The 22,358-nt window shown below is 39.1% G+C and overlaps 1 protein-coding gene across 1 annotated transcript in view; it reads left to right on the top strand.

Annotated features, from left to right (window-relative positions):
- Positions 1 to 22,358, top strand: part of Vom2r58 (vomeronasal 2 receptor, 58) — a 106,914-nt gene that overhangs the window by 74,586 nt on the left and 9,970 nt on the right. The window contains exon 5 of the mRNA NM_001099479.1: positions 18,498 to 18,621. Coding sequence (NP_001092949.1) covers positions 18,498 to 18,621 — 124 coding nt within the window. The remainder of the gene's footprint in view (positions 1 to 18,497; positions 18,622 to 22,358) is intronic.

Genomic DNA, 22,358 nt, shown 5'->3' on the forward strand with positions numbered 1-22,358 from the left:
AAGGCTGCGATGAACATAGTGGAGCACATGTCTTTTTTATATGTTGGGGCGTCTCTTGTGCATATGCCCAAGAGAGGTATAGCTGGGTCCTCAGGTAGTTCAATGTCCAGTTTTCTGAGGAACCTCCAGACTGATTTCCAGAATGGTTGTACCAGTCTGCAATCCCACCAGCAATGTAGGAGTGTTTCTCTTTCTCCACATCCACGCCAGTATTTGCTGTCGCCTGAGTTTTTGATCTTATCCATTCTGACAGGTGTCAGGTGAAATCTCAAGGTTGTTTTGATTTGCATTTCCCTTAAGACTAAAAATGTTGAATATCTCTTTAGCTGTTTCTCAGCCATTCGGCATTTCTCAGCTGTGAATTCTTTGCTTAGCTCTGAACCCCATATTTTAATAGGGTTATTTGTCCCCTGCGGTCTAACTTCTTGAGTTCTTCATATATTTTGGATATAAGCCAGCCCTCTATCTATTGTAGGATTGGTAAAGATCTTTTCCCAATCTGTTCATTGTGGTTTTGTCCTTACAACACTGTTCTTTGCCTCACAGAAGCTTTTCAGTTTTATGAGATCCCATTTGTCGATTCTTGATCTTAGAGCATAAGCCATTGTTGTGTTGTTCAGGAAATTTTCTCCAGTGTCCATGTGTTCAAGATTCTTACCCACTTTTTCTTCTACTACTTTGAGTGTATCTGGTTTGATGTGGAGGTCGTTAATCCACATGGACTTAAGCTTTGTACAGGGTGATAAGCATGGATCAATCTGCATTCTTCTACATGTTGACCTCCAGTTGAACCAGCACCATTTGCTGAAAATGCTATCTTTTTTCCATTGGATGGTTTTGGCTCCTTTTTCAAAAATTGAGTGACCTTAGGTGTGTGGGTTCATTTCTGGGTCTTCAGTTCTATTCCACTGGTCTACCTGCCTGTCTCTGTACCAATACCATGCAGCTTTTATCTGTATTGTTCTGTAATACTGCTTGACTCTGGGGGACAGTGATCCCCAAGAAGTGCTTTTATTGTTGAGGATAGTTTTAGCTATCCTGGGTTTTTGTTATTCCACATGAATTTACAAATTGTTCTGTCTAACTCTTTGAAGAATTGGATTGGTATTTTGATGGGGATTGCATTGAATATGTAGATCACTGTTGGTAAAATGGCCATTTTTACTATATTAATCCTGGCAATCCATGAGCATGGGAGATCTTTCCATCTTCTGAAGTCTTCAATTTCTTTCTTCAGAGGCTTGAAGTTCTTCTTTTTTATTATTATTATTATTAATTTGAGTATTTCTTATATACATTTCGAGTGTTATTCCCTTTCCCGGTTTCCAGGCAAACATCCCCCTAATCCCTCCCCCTCCCCTTCTTTATGGGTGTTCCCCTCCCCATCCTCCCCCCATTGCCGCCCTCCCCCCAACAATCTAGTTCACTGGGGGTTCAGTCTTAGCAGGACCAAGGGCTTTCCCTTCCACTGGTGATCTTACTAGAATATTCATTGCTACCTATGAGGTCAGAGTCCAGGGTCAGTCCATGTATAGTCCTTAGGTAATGGCTTAGTCCCTGGAAGCTCTGGTTACTTGGCATTGTTATACATATCGGGTCTCGAGCCCCTTCAAGCTCTTACAGTTCTTTCTCTGATTCCTTCAACGGGGGTCCTATTCTCAGTTCAGTGGTTTGCTGCTGGCATTCGCCTCTGTATTTGCTGTATTCTGGGTGTCTCTCAGGAACGATCTACATCTGGCTCCTGTCGGCCTGCACTTCTTTGCTTCATCTATCTTGTCTAAATGGATGGCTGTATATGTGTGGGCCACATGTGGGGCAGGCTCTGAATGGGTGTTCCTTCTGTGTCTGTTTTAATCCTTGCCTCTCTATTCCCTGCCAAGGGTATTCTTGTTCCCCTTTTAAAGAAGGAGTGAAGCATTCACATTTTGACCATCCGTCTTGAGTGTCATTTGTCCTAGGCATCTAGGGCAATTCAAGCATTTGGGCTAATAGCCACTTATCAATGAGTGCATACCATGTGTGTTTTTCTGTGATTGGGTTACCTCACTTAAGATGATGTTTTCCAGTTCCAACCATTTGCCTATGAATTTCATAAAGTCATTGTTTCTGATAGCTGAGTAATATTCCATTGTGTAGATGCACCACATTTTCTGTATCCATTCCTCTGTTGAAGGGCATCTGGGTTCTTTCCAGCTTCTGGCTATTATAAATAAGGCTGCGATGAACATAGTGGAGCACATGTCTTTTTTATATGTTGGGGCATCTTTTGGGTATATGCCCAAGAGAGGTATAGCTGGATCCTCAGGCAGTTCAATGTCCAATTTTCTGAGGAACCTCCAGACTGATTTCCAGAACGGTTGTACCAGTCTGCAATCCCACCAACTATGGAGGAATGTTCCTCTTTCTCCGAATCCTCGCCAGCATCTGCTGTCATCTGAGTTTTTGATCTTAGCCATTCTCACTGGTGTGAGGTGAAATCTCAGGGTTGTTTTGATTTGCATTTCCCTTATGACTAAAGATGTTGAACATTTCTTTAGGTGTTTCTCAGCCATTCGGCATTCCTCAGCTGTGAATTCTTTATTTAGCTCTGAACCCCATTTTTAATAGGGTTATTTGTCTCCCTGCGGTCTAACTTCTTGTGTTCTTTGTATATTTTGGATATACAAAGCCTCTATCTGTTGTAGGGTTGGTAAAGATCTTTTCCCAATCTGTTGGTTGCCGTTTTGTCCTAACCACAGTGTCCTTTGCCTTACAGAAGCTTTGCAGTTTTATGAGATCCCATTTGTTGATTCTTGATCTTAGAGCATAAGCCATTGGTATTTTGTTCATGAAAATTTTTCCAGATGCTTCCCTAGTTTTTCTTCTATTAGTTTGAGTGTATCTGGTTTCATGTGGAGGTCCTTGATCCACTTGGACCTAAGCTTTGTACAGGGTGATAAGCATGGATCGATCTGCATTCTTCTACATGTTGACCTCCAGTTGAACCAGCACCATTTGCTGAAAATGCGGTCTTTTTTCCATTTGATGGTTTTGCCTCCTTTGTCAAAAATCAAGTGCCCATAGGTGTGTGGGTTCATTTCTCGGTCTTCAATTCTGTTCCATTGGTCTATCTGTCTGTCTTTGTACCAATACCACGCAGTTTTTATCACTATTGCTCTGTAATACTGCTGAGTTCAGGGATAGTGATTCCCCCTGAAGTCCTTTTATTGTTGAGGATAGTTTTACCTATCCTGGGTTTTTGTTATTCCAGATGAATTTGCATATTTTTCTGTCTAGCTCTTTGAAGAATTGGATTGGTATTTTGATGGGGATTGCATTGAATCTGTAGATTGCTTTTGGTAAAATGGCCATTTTTACTATATTAATCCTGCCAATTGTTGAGCATGGGAGATCTTTCCATCTTCTGAGCTCTTTTTCAATTTCTTTCTTCAGAGTCTTGAAGTTCTTATTGTACAAATCTTTTACTTGCTTGGTTAAAGTCACACTGAGGTACTTTATATTATTTGGGTCTATTATGAAGGGTGTCGTTTCCTAATTTCTTTCTCGGCTTGTTTGTCTTTTGTGTAGAGGAAGGCTACTGATTTATTTGAGTTAATTTTATACCCAGCCACTTTGCTGAAGTTGTTACTCAGCTTTAGACCACCAACACTGCCCACCCCTGCCCACATCCCTGGCCCAAGAGGAAACTGTATACAACCTCTGGGTTCCCGTAGAGGAGGGCCCAGGAGCTGCAGGTCCGCTGCATCTGAGACACCGCCAGAACCTGAAGGGACCGACCGGATAAACAGTTCTCTGCACCCAAATCCCGTGGGAGGGAGAGCTAAACCTACAGAGAGGCAGACACGCCTGGGGAAACCAGAAGAACTACACTCTACCCACATTTACTTACTAAAGCTCAAAACACATATTGCACCTCACACAATAATAGTAGGAGTTTTCAACATCCCACTCTCCTCAATGGACAGATCATGGAAACAGATATTGAACAGAGACATAGACACACTTAGAGAAGTCATGAACCAAATGGACTTAATAGATATTTTTAGAACATTCTATCCTAAAGCAAAAGGATATACATTCTTCCAACCACCTCATGGTACTTTCTCCAAAATTGACCATATAATCGGTCATGAAACAGGCCTCAACAGACACTTAAAGATAGAAATAATCTCATGCATCCTATCAGACCATCGTGGCTAAAGCTGGTCTTCAATAACAATAAGGGAAGAACGCCTACACATACACAGAAGTTGAACAAATCTATACTCAATGATAACCTGGTCAAGGAAGAAACAAAGAAAGAAATTAAAAACTTTTTAGAATTTAATGAAAATGAAGGTACAACATACCCAAACTTATGGGACACAATGAAAGCTGTGCTAAGAGGAAAACTCATAGCGCTGAGTGCCTGCAGAAAGAAACAGGAAAGAGCATATGTCAGCAGCTTGACAGCACACCTAAAAGCTCTAGAACAAAAAGAAGCACATACACCCAGGAGGAGTAGAAGGCAGGAAATAATCAAACTCAGAGCTGAAATCAACCAAGTAGAAACAGAAAGGACCATAGAAAGAATCAACAGAACCAAAAGTTGGTTCTTTGAGAAAATCAACAAGATAGATAAACCCTTAGCCAGACTAACGAGAGGACACAGAGAGTGCGTCCAAATTAACAAAATCAGAAATGAAAAGGGAGACATAACAACAGATTCAGAGGAAATTCAAAAAATCATCAGATCTTACTATAAAAACCTATATTCAACAAAACTTGAAAATCTTCAGGAAATGGATAATTTCCTAGACAGATACCAGGTACCGAAGTTAAATCAGGAACAGATAAACCAGTTAAACAACCCCATAACTCCTAAGGAAATAGAAGCAGTCATTAACGGTCTCCCAACCAAAAAGAGCCCAGGTCCAGACGGGTTTAGTGCAGAATTCTACCAAACCTTCATAGAAGACCTCATACCAATATTATCCAAACTATTCCACAAAATTGAAACAGATGGATCACTACCGAATACCTTCTACGAAGCCACAATTACTCTTATACCTAAACCACACAAAGACACAACAAAGAAAGAGAACTTCAGACCAATTTCCCTTATGAATATCGATGCAAAAATACTCAACAAAATTCTGGCAAACCGAATCCAAGAGCACATCAAAACAATCATCCACCATGACCAAGTAGGCTTCATCTCAGGCATGCAGGGATGGTTTAATATACGGAAAACCATCAACGTGATCCATTATATAAACAAACTGAAAGAACAAAACCACATGATCATTTCATTAGATGCTGAGAGAGCATTTGACCAAATTCAACACCCCTTCAGGATAAAAGTCCTGGAGAGAATAGGAATTCAAGGCCCATACCTGAACATAGTAAAAGCCATATACAGCAAACCAGTTGCTAACATTAAACTAAATGGAGAGAAACTCGAAGCAATCCCACTAAAATCAGGGACTAGACAAGGCTGCCCACTCTCTCCCTACTTATTCAATATAGTTCTTGAAGTTCTAGCCAGAGCAATCAGACAACAAAAGGAGGTCAAGGGGATACAGATCGGAAAAGAAGAAGTCAAAATATCACTGTTTGCAGATGATATGATAGTGTATTTAAGTGATCCCAAAAGTTCCACCAGAGAACTACTAAAGCTGATAAACAACTTCAGCAAAGTGGCTGGGTATAAAATTAACTCAAATAAATCAGTTGCCTTCCTCTACACAAAAGAGAAACAAGCCGAGAAAGAAATTAGGGAAACGACACCCTTCATAATAGACCCAAATAATATAAAGTACCTCGGTGTGACTTTAACGAAGCAAGTAAAAGATCTGTACAATAAGAACTACAAGACACTGAAGAAGGAAATTGAAGAAGATCTCAGAAGATGGAAAGATCTCCCATGCTCATGGCTTGGCAGGATTAATATAGTAAAAATGGCCATTTTACCAAAAGCAATCTACAGATTCAATGCAATCCCCATCAAAATACCAATCCAATTCTTCAAAGAGTTAGACAGAACAATTTGCAAATTCATCTGGAATAACAAAAAACCCAGGATAGCTAAAGCTATCCTCAACAATAAAAGGACTTCAGGGGGAATCACTATCCCTGAACTCAAGCAGTATTACAGAGCAACAGTGATAAAAACTGCATGGTATTGGTACAGAGACAGACAGATAGACCAATGGAATAGAATTGAAGACCCAGAAATGAACCCACACACCTATGGTCACTTGATTTTTGACAAAGGAGCCAAAACCATCAAATGGAAAAAAGATAGCATTTTCAGCAAATGGTGCTGGTTCAACTGGAGGGCAACATGTAGAAGAATGCAGATCGATCCATGCTTATCACGCTGTACAAAGCTTAAGTCCAAGTGGATCAAGGACCTCCACATCAAACCAGACACACTCAAACTAATAGAAGAAAAACTAGGGAAGCATTTGGAACACATGGGCACTGGAAAAAATTTCCTAAACAAAACACCAATGGCTTACGCTCTAAGATCAAGAATCGACAAATGGGATCTCATAAAACTACAAAGCTTCTGTAAGGCAAAGGACACGGTGGTTAGGACAAAACGGCAACCAACAGATTGGGAAAAGATCTTTACCAATCCTACAACAGATAGAGGCCTTATATCCAAAATATACAAAGAACTCAAGAAGTTAGACCGCAGGGAAACAAATAACCCTATTAAAAAATGGGGCTCAGAGCTAAACAAAGAATTCACAGCTGAGGAATGCCGAATGGCTGAGAAACACCTAAAGAAATGTTCAACATCTTTAGTCATAAGGGAAATGGAAATCAAAACAACCCTGAGATTTCATCTCACACCAGTGAGAATGGCTAAGATCAAAAACTCAGGGGACAACAGATGCTGGCGAGGATGTGGAGGAAGAGGAACACTCCTCCATTGTTGGTGGGATTGCAAACTGGTACAACCATTCTGGAAATCAGTCTGGAGAATCCTCAGAAAATTGGACATTGAACTGCCTGAGGATCCAGCTATACCTCTCTTGGGCATATACCCAAAAGATGCCCCAACATATAAAAAAGACACGTGCTCCCCTAGGTTCATTGCAGCCTTATTTATAATAGTCAGAAGCTGGAAAGAACCCAGATGCCCTTCAACAGAGGAATGGATACAGAAAATGTGGTACATCTACACAATGGAATATTACTCAGCTATCAAAAACAACGACTTTATGAAATTCGTAGGCAAATGGTTGGAACTGGAAAACATCATCCTGAGTGAGCTAACCCAAACACAGAAAGACATACATGGTATGCACTCATTGATAAGTGGCTATTAGCCCAAATGCTTGAATTACCCTAGATGCCTGGAGCAAATGAAACTCAAGATGGATGATCAAAATGTGAATGCTTCACTCCTTCTTTAAAAGGGGAACAAGAATACCCTTGGCAGGGAATAGAGAGGCAAAGATTAAAACAGAGACTGAAGGAACACCCATTCAGAGTCTGCCCCACATGTGGCCCATACATATATAGCCACCCAATTAGACAAGATGGATGAAGCAAAGAAGTGCAGACTGACAGGAGCCGGATGTAGATCGCTCCTAAGAGACACAGCCAGAATACAGCAAATACAGAGGCGAATGCCAGCAGCAAACCACTGAACTGAGAATAGGACCCTCGTTGAAGGAATCAGAGAAAGAACTGGAAGAGCTTGAAGGGGCTCGAGACTCCATATGTACAACAATGCCAAGCAACCAGAGCTTCCAGGGACTAAGCCCCTACCCAAAGACTATACATGGACTGACCCTGGACTCTGACCTCATAGGTAGCAATGCATATCCTTGTAAGAGCACCAGTGGAAGGGGAAGCCCTGGGTCCTGCTAAGACTGAACCCCCAGTGAACTAGACTGGTGGGAGGAGGGCGGCAATGGGGGGAGGGTTGGGAGGGGAACACCCATAAGGCAGGGGAGGGGGGAGGGGGATGTTTGCCCGGATACCATGAAAGGGAATAACACTTGAAATGTATATAAGAAATACTCAAGTTAATAAAAAAAATATCGAAATAAAAAAAAAGAATGTTGAACACTTCTTTAGGTACTTCTCAGTCATTTGTTATTCCTCAGCTAAGAATTCTTTGTTTGGCTCTGTACCCAATTGTAACAGGGTTATTGGATTCAGTTGAGTCTAACTTCTTGAGGTCTTTGGATATATTTGATATTAGCCCTGTATCAGAGGTAGGATTCCTAAAGATCTTTTCCCAATCTGTTGATTGTCATTTTGTCCTAATGACAGTGTCCTTTGCCTTACTGCTTTACAGTTTTATTAAGTCCCATTTGTTGAGTCTTGATCTTAGAGCATAAGCCATTGGTGCTTTGTTCAGAAAATTTTCCCCAGTGCCCATGTGTTCTAGACTCTTCCCCTCATTTTCTTCTATTAGTTTGAGTGTATCTGGTTTTATGTGAAGGTCCTTGAGCCACTTGGACTTGAACTTTGTACAGGGTGATAAGAATTGGTCAATTTGCATTCTTCTACATGCTGATCTACCATTTGTTGAAAATGCTATCTTTTATCCACTGGATGGTTTTTGCTACGTTGTCAAAGATGAAGTGACCATAGGTGTGTAGGTTCAATTCTACTGGATCTTCAATTCCACTCCATTGGTCTATCTGTCTGTCTCTGTACCAATACCATGCAGTTTTTATCACTATTGCTCTGTAATACTGCTTGAGTTCAGGGATAGTGATTCCCCCCAGAAGTACTTTATTGTTGAGGACAGTTTTCACTATCCTGGGGTTATTATTATTCCAAATGAATTTACAATTTGATCTTTCTAACTGTATGAAGGATTGCATTGGAATTTTAATGGGGAATTCATTGAACCTGTAGATTGCCTTTGGCAAAATGTCATTTTTACTATATAAATCCTGCCAATCCATGAGCATGTGAGATCTTTCCATCTTCTGATATCTTCTTCAATTTCCTTCTTCAGATACTTAAATTTCTTGGTCTACATATCTTTCACCCAGTTGATTAGAGTCACAATGAGGCATTTTATACTATTTGTGACTATCACGAAGTGTGTCCTTTCCCTAATTTTTTCTTAGCCTGTTTATCGTTGCGTAGAGAAAGGCTTCCAGTTCCTTTGAGTTAATTTCATACCCAGACACTTTGATGAAGTTGGTTATCAGGCTTAGTAGTTCTCTGTTAGAGCTTTTGTGGTCACTTAAGTATACTATCATTTCATCTGCACATGGTGTAAATTTGATTTTCCTTTCACATTTGTAACCTTTTGACTTTCTTTTGTTGTCTGAGTGCTCTGCCTGGGACTTTGAGTTGTATATTGAATCAGTAGGGAGAGAGTGAGAAGGAGCACTAACCAATTCCTTCTTTGAAGCCACAATTACACTTATGCCTAAAGCACACAATGACCCAACAAAAAGAGAGAACTTCAGATCAATTTCCCTTATGAATATCAACAACTCAATAAGATTCTCACAAATTGAATCCAAGAACACATCAAACATGAGGATCTGTCATGAGCAAGTAGGTTTCATCCCAGGAATGAAGGGATGGTTCAATATATGGAAATCCATCAACGTAATTCACTATGTAAACAAACTCTAAGAAAAAAACCACATGAACATCTCATTAGATGCTGAGAAAGCCTTTCACAAAATTCAACAGCCATTAATTTTAAAAGTCTTGAAATGATCGGGGATTCAAGACTAATAATTAAGCATAGTAAAAGCAATATACAGCAAATCAGTAGCCAGCATAAAACTAAATGACAAGAAATGTGAAACAATCCCACTAAAATCAGGGATTAGACAAGGCTGTCCACTCTGTCCCTGCTTATTCAGTCTCTGCTGTTTTTGTCTCCTCATTTCTTTTAGACAGGACAAATTTTGGGTAAAAAGTTTTGTGGGTGGGTTTGTCTCTATTCTAGATCCAGCCTTGTTACAGAAGGTGGCCTCTTCAGGTTCCATGTCCCCATCTCAGCTGAAGTCACCCATACTTACTCCTTGGAGGCTCTCCATCCCAAATCTCTGGAAATTCCTACAGATTCCCACCATTCTCACACACCCCAAATCTCTGGTCCTCTAGACCTCTCTCCTGTGTCTCTACACACCTGATTCTACCCCATTCTCCTTCCCATTCATTCTCACATTCAGATCCCAAACTCCCTCTGCCTCTTATGAATATTTTCGTCCCCTTTTAAGTGAGATTCAAGCCTTCTCTCTTGGGCCTCCCTGCTTATTTAACTTCTTTGGGTTTGTGGGATTTATCATGGGTATTCTGTACTTTTTAGCTAATATCCACTTATCAGTGAATTCATACAATGCATGTCTTTGTGTCTGGGTTACCTCACTCAGGAGGATATTTTCTAGTTCTATTCGTTGGCCTACAAAATTCACATCCTTATTCTAAATAACTGTATAATATTTAACTGTGTAAATGAAACACATTTTCTTTATCCATTCTTAGGTTGTGGGATGTCCCCGTTGTTTTCAATTTCTGGCCATTATGAAGAAGTCTCCTATGAACATAGTAGAGCACATATCCTTGTAGTATAGTGTAGCAGTTTTTGAGTATATGTCCAGGAGCAGTATAGCTGGGTCTTCACGTAGAACTAATTCCAATTTTCAAAGAAACCACAAGATTGAATTCCAGAATTTCTGTACAAGTTTATAATACCACCAACAATGGAGGAGTGTTCCCCCTTTCTCCATATCCTCAACACAATGTGCTGTTGCATGAGCTTTTGATCTTAGCCCTTCTGATTGGTGTAAGTTGGAATCTCAGAGTTGTCTTGATTCACAGTAACTAAGGATGGTGAACATTTTTAAGTGTTTCTTGGCCATTAGAAATTCCTCTCTTGAGAATCCTCTGTTTAGTTTAGTGCTCCATTTTATAATTGAGCTATTTGGTTTGTTGGAGTCTAAGTTCTTATTCTTAAGTTCATATTTTGGTTATTAGTCCTCTGTCAGATGTATGGTTAGTGAAGATATTTCCTATTTTGTACACTTCCCATTTGATTTGTTGGCAATGTCCTTTACCGTACAGAAGCTTTTCAGTTTCATGAGGTTCCATTTATTCATTTTTTATATTATAGTGTGAGCCATTCGTATTCTGTTCAGGAAATTGTCTCCTGTACCAATGATGTCAAGTTCTCTCTTCTATGAGATTTAATGTATCTAGGCTTATGTTAAGGTTCTTGATCCATTTGGACTAGAATTTTGTGCAGGATAATAATTATGGATCTTTTTCCATTTCTCTACATATGCAGATATCTAGACTAGAACCATTTGTTGAAGATACATTCTTTTTTTGATCTTTCTTTACAACCTTCATTTTTTTAAAGTTACAATTATAATAGATAAGTGTTTTTGCATACTGATGAAGTATATACACTTTCATTTTTTTTATTAACTTGAGTATTTCTTATATACATTTTGAGTGTTATTCCCTTTCCTGGTTTCCGGGCAAACATCCCCCTCCCCCCTCCCCTTCCTTATGGGTGTTCCCCTCCCCACCCTCCCCCCATTGCCGCCCTCCCCCCAACAGACTAGTTCACTGGGGTTTCAGTCTTAGCAGGACCCAGGGCTTCCCCTTCCACTGGTGCTCTTACTAGGATATTCATTGCTAGGGAATAGAGAGGCAAAGATGCTTTCTTTTTTATTTATAAGTTTTGGCTTCTTTGTCAAAAATCAAGTGATCATAAGTGTGTGAATTTATTTCAGGAACTTCAATCAGTTCCATTGATCACCCTGCCTGTTTCCGTAATGATAACATTCAGTTTTATTACTAATGCTCTGTAGTAGAGCTCAAGGTCTGGGATAGTGTTCTCTCCAGAAAGTTATTCACTGTTCAGGATTCTTTTTGATATCCTGAAGTTGAGAATTGCTTTTTCAAGGTCTATTTAAAATGTGTTGGAATTTTGATGGGAAATGCATTAAGTTGGTAGGTTGCTTTTGGTAAGATGGCCATTTTCACTGTTAATCCTGCCAATTTATGTGCATGGGAGATCTTCCCATCTCCTGATATCTTCTTCAATTTTGTTTTACAGGGACTTGAAATTCTTGTCATACAGATCTTTCACGTGTTTGATTAGAGTTACACCAAGATGTTTTATATTATTTGTGACTATTGTGTTTCCCTAAATTCTTTCTTGGCCGATTCATCAATGTATAAAGAAGGGATAATGATTTGAATTAATTTTATATAAAGCAACTTTACTGAAACTATCAGCTGTAGAAATTATCTGATAGAATCTTGAGGTTCACATATGTATAGTACTATGTCATTTGAGAATGGTAATAACTGATTCTCCTTTGCAATTTGTACCCCCTTGATCTCCTTTTGCTGTTTTATTACTCTAGCTAGAACTTCAAGTACTATATAATAGATAGGGAGAGTTGGCAGTCTTGTCTTGCCTCTGATTTTAGTAGAATGAATTCAAGTTCTTCTCCATTTAATTTGATGCTGGCTCTTCTCTTGCAATTTATTATGTTTGGATGTGTGCCTAGAATATTGATCTCTCCAAGCCTTTTAACATGAAGAAGTGTTGGATTTTGTTGAAGTCTTTCTCAGCATCTAATGTGAAGATTATGTGATTTCCCTCCCTCTGGATTTCTTTATAGAGTGGCATATGTTGATGGATTTCTGTATATTCATCCTTGGGATGAAACGTACCTGATCATAGTGAATGGTGTTTTGAAGTATTCTTGGTTTCATTTTGTTAGACTTCTATTCAGTTTTTGATGTTGATATTTGGAAGAAAAATTAGTCTGAAGTTCTCTTTGTTGGGTCAAAAAGGATAAATAATGTAGCATTATTCCGTTTCTATTTTTACAGCAATTTTTATTGGATATTTTATCTATTTACTTTTCAAGTGTTATCTTCATTCCCAGTTTCCCCTCTGGAAATCCCCTCTCCCATCCTCCTTCACCTTCTTTTTTTATTTTTAATTAACTTGAGTATTTCTTACATACATTTCGAGTGTTATTCCCTTTCCCGGTTTCCGGGCAAACATCCCCTCCCCCCTCCCCTTCCATATGGGTATTCCCCTCCCCATCCTCCCCCCATTGCCGCCCTCCCCACAACAATCTAGTTCACTGGGGGTTCAGTCTTAGCAGGACCCAGGGCTTCCCCTTCCACTGATGCTCTTACTAGGATATTCATTGCTACCTATGAGGTCAGAGTCCAGGGTCAGTCCATGTATAGTCCTTAGGTAGTGGCTTAGTCCCTGGAAGCTCTGGTTGCTTGGCATTGTTGTACATATCGGGTCTCGAGCCCCTTCAAGCTCTTCCAGTTCTTTCTCTGATTCCTTCAATGGGGGTCCTATTCTCAGTTCAGTGGTTTGCTGCTGGCATTCGCCTCTGTATTTGCTGTATTCTGGCTGTGTCTCTCAGGAGCGATCTACATCTGGCTCCTGTCAGCCTGCACTTCTTTGCTTCATCCATCTTGTCTAATTGGATGGCTGTAGATGTATGGGCCACATGTGGGGCAGGCTCTGAATGGGTGTTCCTTCTGTGTCTGTTTTAATCTTTGCCTCTCTATTCCCTGCCAAGGGTATTCTTGTTCCCCTTTTAAAGAAGGACTTCACCCACTTCTATGAGGAACATTGGTTTTAGCTCTTCCTTGAAAGTCTGGTAGAATTCTGTACTAAAACCATGTACCCCTGGGCTTCTTTCTTCCTTCCTTCCTTCCTCCCTTCCTTCCTTCCTTCCTTTCTTCCTTTCTTCCTTTCTTCCTCCCTTTCTTTCTTTCATTCTTTCTTTCTTTCTTATTCATTTATTTCTTTTCTCTTTTGTTTTGTTTGTTCGTTTGGAGACTTTTAATGACTGTTTCTATTTCCTTCATGATTTTGAGACTGTTTAGATAATTTACCTGATCTTGATTTAACTTTGGTATGTGGTATCTGTCTAGAAAACCATCCATTCAACTTACATTTTCCACTTTTATGAAGTAGGCTTTTTTAAGTAACACCTAATGATTTTTTTTAATTTTCTCAAATTCTGCTATCATGTAATTCGTTATAAAGGGTTAAATCTCATGCCTTTTCCCCATCCAGCTTAGCATATTTGTTGGTATCCTCATTTTTCTGCTCATTTTGGGCAGTTGCACTGGTGAGACAGTATGGATGAAGTTTCTGATATTAATAGTAGCCACAATGCCACAGCAAACTCTGATCCTCTGGTTTTTATAATCTGTTTGTCCCGTCTTTCTCAATATATCTTGATTGTTATGTGTTACGGTATTTTAGGTATGCTTCTGCCCATGCATTAGTACAGGCTCCACAGCTGTGCATTTTATTGTTTGAGTTTCTGATAGTGGTCTTCAAGTATTGCAAAAAGACATTTTCTTTATGTGGGGTGAAGACTGCGCTTATCTGCGGGTATATGGGCAAATGTTTTATATTGTTGCTAAGGATTTTGCTGATTTATTAAATTAGTGGCTGGAGATTCTCCTCCAATAAACATGACATCACTAGTACTGAGTAGTGATCTTCTTTCCATACCAGGCATGATTTCCATCTCATTTAACAAGTCTAAGTCCACTTATGAAGCTGTTGGTTACCAAAAAAAGCTATCCAACATCATTATTACACTCTTAGAGATATTCTGTCATGCTGGGAGTTGATATGGTTCATAGGCATCATGGATGGGTAGGGCTGTTGGTTTCTACCTTCCTTTGAAATCTTACATGCTATCTTTTGGTACTGTGAAAGGTAGTCCTCAGGGAATACAAATTCATATCAGTTCCAATTGACAGATCTCCTTGCCATTTTTGCAGCATAGAGTGTCTTTAGCAATAGTGAATGTTGGAGGATAGTTTTGTGCACTCTATATTCAGATGCTGCTTTCCATTCTCAGATATCTTGTTGTAGTCTGGATGGCAGGGTCAACTGTCTCCAGTCTATGTGTTATATAATAATTGATTCAAATCACCTCTGATTGGTTTACCAATAGCTAATCAGACAATGGCCTGTGGGGAAAAGAATAGGGAAAGACTTGCCATCCCAGCAGTTTTTCCCAAAGAGACAGAAGATTAGGGAGACAGGAGAAAAGGAAAAGATGGAGATACCATGTGGATGGATCAGGATGATTTTCCATGAAGTCAGGGAAAGAAAGCAATCAGACCCATATAGACCAGAGTGAGACAGTACATAACCAGACAGCTAGTAATGGGGTATATGGCTTGGGAATACCAGCTTCTCAGGTTAGGATAGCTCAGAACCTGCCCAGTTTAGTGCTTGCAGCATGTTAATAAGAATACCAGGTCTATATGTCTATTATTTGGGTGCTAAAGAAGGCTAGAACAGATGTAGAAATTCCTGGAGTTACTCAGGTACATGGGAGGCAAAGAAAACCCTCAAGAATTATTTTTACAGGGGATTTACCATCTACCTCTGAGAGTGGTGCAACCAAAAGCAATAGAAATAGTCTATACTTTGAGACTTTCTTGGACAACCCTGGCCAACAACTCAAAAGATGGCTTCTTCCATCTGATATTGGGGTTTTGTTATTCAAGATCACTCAATATGGTCTCTTCTAATCCCATCTATTTCCTTGCAAATTCATAATTTTATTTTTTACAGCTAAATTGTATTCTATTTGTCAGTTGTAGGACATTGAGGTTGTCTCAATTTCCTAGCTATTGTGAATGGAGCAGTAATGAGAAAGTACCTCTAGAGTAGGATGTTAAGTCCTTTGGACACATTCCAAAGAGTGGTATAGCTTAGACATAGGGTAGATTCATTTTTACCTTGTTGAGAGTATTCCACACTGATATTCTTAGTGGTGATACCAGTTTCCAGTCACACAAACAGTGAGGAGGGTTTGCCTTTTCCCCAAGAACCCTAAAGCTTGATGCTTGTTCCATGGGGCATTTCCATTCTGAGTTGGGTTAGACAAAATCTCAAATCTATTTAATTTGCATCTCTCTAATTTCCAGAGATTTTAAACCGTTTTCAAAATATTTTAGTCACTTTTAATTTATCTTTATTTATATGCATTGGTGTTTTATCTGCATATATGTCTGAGGATGTCAGATTTTGATGCTATGGTCAGTTGTGAGCTGCAATGTGCAAGCTGGGAATTGAACCTAGGTTTTCTGGAAGAGGGGTCAGTGCTCTCAAACACTGAGTCATCTCTTCAGCCTAAACTTAGCCATTTTATTTTTATTTTTAATTGCATTTTATTGTATGGGGAACTCTGTATTCATGTCCCAATCCATTTTTGATGAGTCATTTGTATTTTTTTAATTTTGGGGGAGGATATGTTATTTATTGCATTGTATTATTTTTAGTTCTTTATATGCTGTGAATCTTTTGCCACATGAATAGCTGACAAAGATTCTCTCCCACTCTGAGAGCTTCCTCTTCATTTAGCTGTTCACAAGTGTTTGAGTTTTATTAGGTCCCAGTTGTGAATCGTTGTCCTTAATGTTTGGACAAATAAAGTCATATTTTAAAAGTCCTTTCCTATACACATGTCACATGGGCTGCTGCCTATGTTTTCTTCTAGCAGTTTTACTGTTTCAAGTTTAGTGTTTAAGACTTTGATCCAATTGAAGTTAGTTCTTGTGCAGTATGAAAGATACAGAGCTAATTTTCTTCTAAACATGGACAGCATTTTTCCTGGCACTGTTTGTTAGAAGTACTTTCTATTCTCTGGTTTTATCAATTTTTGTCTAATATTAAGTAGGTGAAGTTACCTGTACTCATTTTCGGATCTTCAACGTTGTTTCATTGGTGTACATGTCAAGTTTTGTGTCAATACCATATTGATTTGTTACTTTGACTCTGTAATGTATTTTAGGATTTGGAATTGCAATCCTTTCAGCATATTTTCCATTCAGGCTAATCTTTTTATCCACTACCTTTTGTGGCTTCACATAAAATTTAGAATAGTCCTATTGCTGTGAAGAGTAAGTTGGGGATTTTAGTTGAGATTGCATTGAATCTGTACATAGATTGATGAAATGGTTATTTTCATGATATTAAATCTATGCATCTTTGATCATGTGATGTCTTTCCATCAGTTACTGCTTCTGATGGGGAAGAGTCAATAACAATAAGAAATGCAGTAATTTCACAAAAATGCTGATGTGAATTTGCATTAGAAGACACTTGTATGTTTTTCTTGTTTCCCTACCATGGTTCAGAGACAGCATCACTAGAGTACTGATTAGAGAAAGTATCCTTAACAGATATAGCACCCATGATTAATTAGTAAAATGAGGAAGGAATTAGGAAAATGAGAATAGAGAGAATAAAGTAGGAGTGAGAAACATAGTACATGTTTTACAGGCATTAATAATAGTAGATAAAATATCTCACAGTAGTTCACCAAGACATTGACGGGGTGTAGTCTACCCAGGCAATCATCTCCAGGATGCCCAGGAAGAATCTCAACTCCTGTGCCTCTTTTCGGCTTCCATATGCTCACCTGGTTATGTTCCAACCACCAAGCCAGCCACAGTGTGTCTGTCTGTACAATGGATTGACATGTTTCTACCTGCTGTTTTTCTAGTGTTGATGCCTAGAAGAGACAGAATCTCATTGGCTGTTACCCTTGTGCTTGACCTGGTGCAGGCCAGATGGTGAAACTTGGTGCTAACTTGCCTATTCCTTTGAAAAGAAAAGTGACAATCAGCTTATTTCTTTTTTCCTTATTTATTTTTATGCTAAAAGTAGAGTCTATTGTTCCTTACTGGGACTCTTTCATTGAGTCTTTCAGAAGCAACTTTTAATCCACCACCATACCCAGCAATCTTGTAAACCATGAATATACTTTTAAAATTTTATGTTTCCAATTTAAGGAAAAGAATTTTCACATCTTCTGTATGTAACAAAAGCACGTTCATTAGTAATGTATAAATGCTGTGTGTTTTCATTATTGACAATACATCTTCAGGATGAGTTTGGAAGTTTATATCAGAGACACATTTAGCTATTACTTTTGAATTTGTGGTGATGTATAGTCATGTGGCGTGGTTTGTACAAGTGCAACACACCTCATAGAATTGTAGCAATATGTCTCCCAATGACAAACCTCCAATGACTAACTTCCTTTCCTTTAAAATTATGTTTTGTTTTTCATTATTTGTGTGAATGCACAAATATCTACCTTGAGTGCTGGTGCCCAAGGAGGCCAGAAGGGGCTATTTGATTTCCTGAATCTGGAGTTACAGGTAGTTTTGAGCCATGTAATATAAGTTGAGGGAGCCAAATTCAGCACCTCGGCAAAAGAGTTACATGCTCTTATACTGAGCCATCTTCCCAAGCCCAAGATCTCTCCAATTAAAGTCTTCACCATGTCCAAGTCAAAGCACACATTAAAGCTCATCACCATTCATTGGACATGTTATGTACAATCAATAGCAACATCCAGTTATTTATGGATAAAAGACTATGTTCATTAATGATCCAGTTCTATGAGCAATGTGCTTATTAGAGTAGTAGGCAAAAATCAGAATATAACATACATATATATGATTTTCCTCAGACTCCCAGGTCTGTATGCAGTGAAAGTTGTGGTCCTGGATTTAGAAAATCCCTCATAGAAGGAAAAAGGATCTGTTGTTTTGACTGCATTCCATGCCCAGAGAATGAAATTTCCAATGAGACAGGTAAATGTGTGCTGTATGGAGAAATTCTCTACTTCTAACTAATAGTCCATTTTTTATGAGAATTGAGGACATCTGAACTCAGATTCTCACATTTACTGTAAAGACTTTACACAATGAGCAATCTCCCTAGCCCAAGTTTTTTATTAATAAGGAAATGAATGTTAAGCAAAGTTGAGTGGTGCACCTTCTTTCTTCATTCAGGAGGCAGAGGTAAACAGATGCCTGCGTTTACAACTAGCATGATTTTCATAACAAATCCCAAGACAGCCAGGGTTAAAATAATTTTATTGCAAATAAAATGCCTTCTCAGAAATATCTTTGATTGTTATCCCAGGGCTTAGAGGACTCATCAGTGCTCCTCTCTGTGTCTTCTGAGGTTATGTACAACATACAAAGTATGACTAGGTGCTTTCACACTCTCATTCACACTCTCATCCAGGTTTCAGTACACAAGAGGTGATTGGCATAAGTGATTTGACTGTGATAGTAGATAAAATTCCTCTCTCTTACACACTGGGAGGAGCTGGTGGGGCATTTGGAATGAGACATATAAATATCATGTTGCCCCAGCGGATGTTTCTCCAGATATCTCTGGATATGGTCAAGGGTGACAAATCTTCAAATATGGTGAAAGAGGGAAGAAGGACAAACATGGTACACTCCACTCATTCTTAGAACTCTCACACTTGCATCCAGGCTTAAAACATAGGCAGCTCTCAACTCCCTCAGACTCAAAAAGGTATCTAAAAATAGTTTTCATCTGTTTCAAAGGAAACCACTTTTTGCCTCATTCTGTGAGTTTTGATTCCACAGTGCTGAATTCCACAATTTTAGGTGAAAAATGTTCCCCAGAGCAAAGGTTTCATTCTCTACCAGGCCCCACACACAGGACAGAGGCCATATTGTATTTCAAAGTGTGGTTAGTCCAATTTTCAAAGTTCCCATAAGAGCTCTATAACAGCCTCAGTACTGTTTAAAAGTCCAAATTTCAAAGTCTCTCCTGAAACTCAAGGCAATCTCTTAATCGTAACACCCAGTAAATCATAAGTAAAAATACTGATCATATAGTACCCTCATAAAATGACACAAAACATGCTTTAGTATTTCAAAAGAGTAGAAAAGGACAAAAGTCAAGAAATACTGGATCAGTGCAAAACCAAAAACAGGCAGGGCAAACCAAATTCTGAATTCCCATTTATGATGCCAAAGCATTTTTAAGAACTTCCAACTCCTGCCAGCTTTGTTGTCTGTGATGTTGTAAAATGATAAAGAAATAAAAGTCTTTTTACTTGCTCTGGGTCTGGCACCGCGTTGCGCTAAGATATCTGAGATATATATATATATATATATATATATATATATATATATATATATATATATATGGTTATATATATATATAAGGATATCTTATATAACCTTAATCTCAGTCAGCTAAACATCACATCCACTCTGCTCCATCCCATATCACACAGGTGAAGGACTCTTTCTGAGCTAGCAAAAATCTCTCTACCCATCCAGTTCCCAGGGCAGATTTCCATGTTAGAAGCACACATCCCAATTCTGTGGCAGCCCAGACTCTCCAACCGTCACTCACTCATTTACACTTAAATTGCTACATGAAAGAACACACAACACATTAACCTTTGATCTAATTGATAAGATATAATTGCCCACCTAAACATACAACATCCATCTCTTAAGAACATTCATAACGAACCTCTCTGATTCCAGCCCACAGCTTCCTGCTCCCAAACTCCATGGGAGAGAGAGCTGTTCGCCCAGATGTGTGTGCAATCCTGACTGCAGGGCAGGAGAGACCATCACTTCTCTCCACCTTTGCTCACATCCCTGGCCCAAGAGAAAACTGTATAGGGCCTCTGGTGTCAGGAAGATAGGGGAAGTCAAGCTGCAGGAGCCCTGCATTCCAGACTGCATCTGGATCTGAACAGACCCGGTCAAACAGTTCCCTGCACCCAAATCCCGTTTGAGGGAGAGCTAGACCTTCAGAGGGGCAGACATGCCTGGGAAACCAGAGGAGACTACTCTCTGCCCACATTTCTGACTCTAGAAGAAAACACCTAGCACCATCAGAGCCCCTTGAACACATGAGCCCAGAAGTAGGGGCAGGCTCTTCTGCTGGTTGCTCTCTCGGAGAGCTGAAACCCAGACCCAAGGAGTGACTTCAGGCATGAGAACAGGGCTAAGACCAAATTTTCTGCTTCAAGTTACCTGCCTGTTGGACTCAGGATACACACCTACAGGAATAGCTGAAAGCCAGTGGACAGGAGTGAATGCAGTCCTGGAAGCAAAACACTTTGTTCCCATAACTAGCTGGAAGAAAACAGGAAAAGAGGTCTACAGCACTCCTGACACAGTCCTATAGGACGATCAAGCTACTGTCAGAAATAGCAGCACAAGGTAACACCAGAGACAACCTGATGCCAAGAGGCAAGCACAGGAACCCAAACAAGAGAAAACAAGACTACATGGCATCATCAGAGCCTAATTCTCACACCAAGGCAAACACTGAACAGAAAAGCAAGATCTAGATTTAAAATCACATTTGATCATGATGATGGAGGATTTCAAGAAAGATATAAAGAACTCCCTTACAGAAATGCAGGAAAACACAAGTAAACAAGTAGAAGCCCTTAGAGAGGAACCACAAAAATACCTGAAAGAATTACAGGAAAACACAATCAAACAGGTGAAGGAATTGAAAATAGAAATAGAAACAATAAAGAAAGCACAAAGGAAGACAACTCCGGATTGAGAAAACCAAAGGAAGAGAAAAGCAGTCGTAGATACAAGCATCACAAACAGAATACAAGAGATAGATGAGAGAATCTCAGGAGCAGAAGATTCCATAGACATCATTGACACAACTGTCAAAGATAATGTAAAACAGAAAAATCAACTGGCCCAAAACATACAGGAAATACAAGACACAATGAGAAGATCAAACTAAGGATAATAGTTATAGAAAAGAGTGAAGACTCCCAACTCAAAGGACCAGTAAATATCTTCAACAAAATCATAGAAGAAAGCTTCCCTTACCTAAAGAAAGAGATACCCATAAATATACAAGAAGTCTACAAAACTCCAAATAGATTGGACCAGAAAAGAAACTCCTCCAGTCACATAATAGTCAAAACACCAAATGCACAAAACAAAGAAAGAATATTAACAGCAGTAAGGGAAAAATGTCAAGTAACATATAAAGACAGACCAAAAAGATTTACACCAGATTTCTAACCTGAGATTTGAAAGCCAGAAGATCCTGGACAGATGTCATAGAGAACCTAAGAAAACACAATTGCCAGTCCAGTTTACTGTATCCAGAGAAACTCTCAATTAACATAGATGGAGAAACCAAGATATTCCATGACACAACCAAATTTACACAATATTTTTCTGCAAATCCAACCCTACAAAGGATAATGCATGGTAAAGCCAAACACAAGGAGGCAACCTATAGCCTAGAAAAAGCAAGAAACTAATCATTTCATAATAAAGCAAAGAGAAGACAAGCAAGAAAACATAATCTAACCTCCAAATATGAAGATAACAGGAAGCAACAATCACTATTCCTTAATATCTCTCAACATGAATGGACTCCATTCCCGAATAAAAAGACACAGATTAACAGACTGCATACATAATGAGGACTCAGCATTTTGCTGCCTACAGCAAACACATGTCAGAAAAGAAAGACAGAGACTACATCACAGTAAAAG

The sequence above is a fragment of the Rattus norvegicus genome, chromosome 12 (assembly GCF_036323735.1).
Source record: "Rattus norvegicus strain BN/NHsdMcwi chromosome 12, GRCr8, whole genome shotgun sequence".
NCBI lineage: Eukaryota > Metazoa > Chordata > Mammalia > Rodentia > Muridae > Rattus > Rattus norvegicus.